This window comes from Microchirus variegatus (assembly GCF_963457635.1).
Source record: "Microchirus variegatus genome assembly, chromosome: 4".
In the NCBI taxonomy this organism is placed as follows: domain Eukaryota; kingdom Metazoa; phylum Chordata; class Actinopteri; order Pleuronectiformes; family Soleidae; genus Microchirus; species Microchirus variegatus.
The window spans coordinates 5,798,362-5,804,361 of record NC_139805.1 but is presented as its reverse complement, the minus strand read 5'-3'; the positions used below and the strand labels follow the sequence as shown (position 1 = coordinate 5,804,361).

The 6,000-nt window shown below is 39.7% G+C and overlaps 1 protein-coding gene across 1 annotated transcript in view; it reads right to left on the bottom strand.

The window, feature by feature from the left end:
- Positions 1-3,791: 3,791 nt before the first annotated feature.
- Positions 3,792-6,000, bottom strand: part of LOC310926312 (glypican-5-like) — a gene marked incomplete at its 5' end in the record, with an annotated part of 50,673 nt that continues 48,464 nt past the window's right edge. The window contains 2 exons of the mRNA XM_083888421.1: positions 3,792-3,994; positions 5,678-5,769. Of these exons, the coding sequence (XP_083744547.1) occupies positions 3,887-3,994; positions 5,678-5,769 (200 nt within the window). The 3' untranslated portion in view covers positions 3,792-3,886. The remainder of the gene's footprint in view (positions 3,995-5,677; positions 5,770-6,000) is intronic.

Sequence of the window (6,000 nt, the reverse complement as noted above, 5' to 3'; positions counted from 1 at the left end):
TTTGAGACCCCTGCTCTAAATTGATGTAGGTGTGAGTGGACGGTTGTTTGTCTCCATGTGGCTCTGTGATGGACTGGCCGCCTTTTCATGGTGTACCCCACCTTTTAGCCCTATGTCAGCTGGGATTGGCACCAGCGCCCCCTGTGACCCTCATGTAGAGATAAAAAAATGCATGTGAGAAGAGGAGTTCAGACTCTTATCTGTGATGTCACCTGCTAATGTGATGGAAGCTGTCATGATACAATATTAACAAAACCCCGGAAAAATGTATTTTTAATGAATAGGAGATGCAACCAGCTGTACAGAAACATTTTTTTTGACATAATGAGTGTCTGAGACATAAATTCTCACCTGTATGTGCAAGTAACGGTCGTAGCAGAAAACAGTTGGAGACCAAATGTCGGAAGTTTTGTTACCAGATTGTTGTGGTGTTATGAGCACATTCCAGTGTGTTTTTATGGTGAGGATGTAGACGCTGAGGTTAAAAAAAGCACTAACCAGGGTCTTTTATGTGTAAACCTAACCACATCCATAACAGGAAATGGTTATCATCACCACCCTTATTTACGGCAATAGTGCCACAACACGCTGTCACGCCGATGATGTAAATAAGTGACGCCGTTTTGGTTTGTTAAGGGCACCATGTGTTCCTGCGTGACTGGGGTGCAATGATACTGCATTTTTATGGAAATGCAAAATAATATTATAAAGGGCTTTTCCTTTTGATAAAAAAATTAAAACAAAACGGGTCTTGGTTTTAGTTGACGACACCATAAGCTAATACATATAATACTGTTTACTTATGGGATCAACAACCGGACATTGGGAGATAAATTGTTTATTATCTCATTAAGTGCAGTCCATGTCACATTGTTTCCACTGTATTCATTTTACATTCATTCATACTTTTATAGCTTTTACGGTTGTGTTTGTGACTCCATGTGCTCCTTCACTGAAACTGTTATGTAATATAATTAGAGACTCCTGTGCAACACGAGTATGACACACTTTATTACTTTGGATGTTAGGCTGATGATTATTGACGTCACAGAATCAGGACACATTGTATTACAGACGGCTGTAATTCTGAGTTACTGATTTAGTTTCCATTAGCACAGCGATGCGTTTTCTTTCAGAGCGGTTTGAGATAAACCATAGCTGCTGCTGCTGACAGGTTGTTTATTGCATCCTGGTGGCTCTGCATGGTGTTACAACAAAGGAGTTCATCATATGAAACTAAATGAGATGTTACACTAGGATACAGTGTGTTTAACACCTTTATTTCGTAGCACAATGGGGAGAAACGTCATGACAGCACAGAACTGAAGAAACAACAGATGGTGCATCTCACACAGTTACAGTATGTGCTTTAAAGGGACAATATGTAGTATTTATGGGTTTATTTAACCCAAAATCCACTTTTGTATACATATTATGTGCTCCTGCATTGTCTAGTCGCTGTATAATATTCTTTGTTTCATTTTCGTAGCGTTTCAAAAAGTCATTTAAAATAACATGGTCGCGGGCCGCGGTCGCATAGCCACTGTTAGCAGCCAGACGCCATGTTTCTACCGGAGCCTGTAAGGACAAACGCGAGAGAACAAAACAAGCGTCTCTTTACTTGTAGCGGAAGTCCCGCCTCCTCTCTCTCCGCTTCGTCTGCTACGGCCGCGGTAGCTCGCCCTCTCCCTCGCCTCACGAACCTCATCTGCTGACACGGAGAAAGACGACGAGGACGACATTTGACCAGCTGCGGATACCGTAGCGCTCAGGGAAGGGAGGGGGTGAGCAGAGCAGCAGGTCTTTGTTGTAAATTTCAGCCTCTCCTCTAGATGGCACTATAAACTACTTATTTCCCCTTTAAGACTCACCTTCAACTTACAGTTAAAGGTTTCTCAACATTTTCAATTTGTGGTCCATCGATGACAGTTTAATGCTCCTATACATAAAGGTGACCATCCACAAAAGACCGTGTAACATTTCATTATGTGGCTTATTTTCTCTTTCCAGGTGATTTAATTTGAATTGCTACTCATGAAGTAACTCTTTGTTTTTTTTACCTATGTTCCCATTTATGTAACTCTTTTTCTCTTTTCCCATTTATATAACTATTTTTTTTCCCCTATTTTCCCATCTATGTGCATGTTGCTGATTTGTTGAGAGCAGTGAAAATAAAAGGGTTGGCCCGAGTCCAATCGCTCATCTCATATTATGGCCACAATATTTAAATCATATGCGCAGTTGTTTGACAGATCATGTTGTGAAACGTATCCTTTTACGTTACATTGTATTGGGACTTGAAAACCCAGATAACTCATACCCTTAAGCTCTTAATGCTATTTGTGCAGTCGCCTCATCTGTCATTCACTCTCCTTTATAAATGCAGTCTTAGGTGTCAGCGTTGCAGATGCTTTCATGAGAGTTTTGATATTTTTGCAGCACAAAATCAATGGCACAAAAAAAATGAAATGAAAATGTAATATGATCCAGTGTGAAGGCTTCGGGGAGAAAAAAAGGTCTTACGTGTATCTGAGCTAGTCATTACATGCAGCACAACGTGACGTATATGACAAGAAATTGAGTCGCTCACTGAAAGAAGTGCACAGGGTGTCCTTCAGCTGGTGTTTAATCAGTATTCCAGCTGTGGTTGTAAGCAGTTTGGGGCGTTTGAGACTCATTAGAGAGGCAAAAAGCCTTGGTAATCCTAATTAATATGAATTACATTTGATTTTCATGTTTGGATCTGGGCTCGTCTCAATCCTGATCACTCCCTTCGCTGGATTCAGAGACATGATGTATCAGACTGGCAGAAAGCTTTTACTGTCCTATATATAATCTCATTGCAGTTTAAATGAATACATTTTGTGATAAGCCACCCTTTGAAATCACAGTGAAACCTAAAGGGTGTTTAGTACTTACAATACAGAGCACAATAAGGGATTTGCAATGAATGAAATGAACTGAGATTTTTGAGTTATTTATTGTTCGGGCAGCATTTTGTTCCTGTAAAGGCCATAAAAGGTAGCCTTTTCTTGTACTAGGACTGTTTGCCGTTTGTTATATCCTGATATTTTTAATAGTAGCTCCGTGTCAACGACGGCTGTAGAAGCCTCAAAGTAACAAAGCTACAAGTAGAAGTTTACAACTATGCCCGCTGTGCGTCTTCAGAAGAAAAGACTAATTTTACAAACAACTACTTAAAAAAGTATTAACAGCTAGAAACAACAGACTTATGAGGAGTCAAAACTCTCCTGCAGAGACTAACTCTTCTGCAGTAATATAAAAAGTGAACTAGCTTGGATGAATAAAAGAGCATATTTTGTGTATAAAAGATTCTCTTCAAACCATGCAGACACTGACATCTGTGAACACATCACATAATCGGCTGCTCTGCTAATCTAACGTGCCTTACTTTCCTGCTCAGGGCTGTATTCTGAGATTGCTTAAAAAGTAAACACTCAAAAAGTGTCTTCAGCTACACCTGTAGCCATCATAGATCACTGTCTCTCTGCTCTGCTCTATATTAATCTCTATTTACACATCAAGCCATCGTTATCTATAGAAACTCTTCATATAAATATATAATATATATATATTTTTTTTTTTGTATTTACATATCTCTTCAAAAAAAAAGTAATTAGTGCTGTGCAATCTATCCTGTTAGAGTTAAATACAGATAAACCACTGAAGAGGTAAGTACAGGTACAAATGCATACTGTGCCACTGCAACTGTGACAAATCTACTGCTCCGCTTCACTCAAGAGTGGGGCTTCAGCTGTGCTCGCCAGAAAAACTCCAAAAATTCCAAACACCACCACAGAACGTAGAGCTCGTGGTCGTCTCTCAGTCTCTTCTGTGCAGCTCATGACCCGTCTCTCTCTCTCTCTCAGCGGTCACATGTGGACATCAGCAGCAGCAGCAGGAGCAGCAAGGTCATCGCGGTCAAAGGTAAAGGTTTAACGGCAATGTTGTGGGCGGAGCCTCGAACAACCACCTGACAGAAAGAAAGAAAGAAAGAAAGAACAAAAGAAAGTCAGAAAGAAAGACGTTTGTGTTTACAGTATGTCCGTTTGCGTAATTAATACAGGCTTTTTACAAGACACATTTGTGGACTTCCCCTTAAACTACAAGAATTATAAAATTATATCCCGCCAGTCTGATTGTCTTCACTGCCCTGATTGTTTCCAACTGCTCCCCATTACCGTGTGTGTGTGTGTGTGTGTGTACACAGGTGCATCCTAAATAAATTCGAATATCGTGGAAAAGTTCATTTATTTCAATAATTCAACTCAAATAGACTTGTGTATTATATGCATTCAATACACACAGTCTGAAGTAGTTTAAGTCTTTGGTTCTTTTAATTTATTTAATGATTTTGGCTCACATTTAAACAAGAACCCAAAATGCAGTATCTCCAAAAATTAGAATATGGTGTAAAAGTTCACTATTGTAACTTTAAGGTGTCACATGCCAATCAGATAATCAACTCAAAACACCTACAAACGTTTCCTGAGCCTTCAAAATGGTATCTCAGTTTGAGTCACAAGGCTACACAATCATGGAGAAGACATGGCTGATCTGACATTTGTCCAGAAGACAATCATTGACACCCTTCACAAGGAGGGTAAGCCACAGACATTCATCGCCAAAGAAGCTGGCTGTTCAAAAAGTGCTGTATCCAAGCATGTTAACAGAAAGTTGAGTGGAAGGAAAAAGCTTAGAACCAAGTTGCTTGAAGTCCGATGTTAAGTTGCAATGTCATCTGCTGGTGTTCACTGTCCACTGTGTTTTTTGAAAACGAATGTCAATGCACCTGTTTACCAGGAGATTTTAGAGCACTTCATGCTTCCTTCTGCTGACGAGCTTTTTGAAGATGCTGATTTCATTTTCCAGCAGGATTTTTGCACCTGCCCACACTGCAAGAAGCACCATAAGTTGGTTAAATGACCAAGGTGTTGGTGTGCTTGACTGGCCAGCATTGTCAAGAGGAAAATAAAAAACAGGAGACCAAAAAATGTAGATGAGCGAAGTATTGTTTTTAGTGGCTCTGTGTGTCTGTCTGTTGCTTCCACACTTGCACTTGCCAAAATCACCAACAGAGGCCACCAGAGACCTCACAAGTGTTTTTTGTTTGTTCTCATAGCCCTCGTTTTTGTTAAGTTTTTCCCTCATGAGCGGTTCTTCGTTGCAATTTCACAATGAAAGACTGTTTATAATTTTACTTTGTCTTCCGAGTTGTGCAATTGATTCCAAATCCTTGTTCAGTTGTGACACAATTTTTACAGTTTGCCAGCTAGTCTAGATGCACACTGATGGGCTTTATTGGCCTTTTAGTGAGAAAAGGAAAAGTAAACAGTTGGGCAAGGCCCCTGTTTGTCTGGTAAGTGATCATGAAAGCTGACACCTGCCGAGAAATGGTAGAAAAAGGTTAAGAAATGCCACGTAGCACACACTAACTGAATATACCCATTCATATTCTATATCATGACATCAGCTTAATGACTTAGGGCTACTTAATAGTTTTTATAGAAGGCAAAGCTGTTTGTTTATTCTCACTGAGTAGTTACCTGCTCATCTATCCCCCAAGGGCATACTTCAGACTATTTTTTGTATTTTATTTTTGAAAGTGTTTGTGTGATTTGCCCTGAAACCCTGATTCACAACGAGAGTGACCTACCTGTGGAGGGGAGGGGTGATGAGGAAGAGGAGCGTGAGCCACGTTCTTCGTGTCAGGACTTTGGCCGCTGGATGAATCCTCCCTCTCTTCTCCTAAACAGATACAAAAATATGACAATAGAATAAAACGGTATGATAGACAATCAATAGTGGTCAAATGTAATGTCATAATTCCCCAATGATGTGTTTTTCTATATTCGATTTTGTTGTTTGTTTGTTTGCAGATAAATGTATAAAACATCCTTGGAGAAAAGGAGAAGTGGACAATAAATGATTTCACTAGTCGAGTTTTACAAAACCACATTTGAGGGATTCAAATATAAA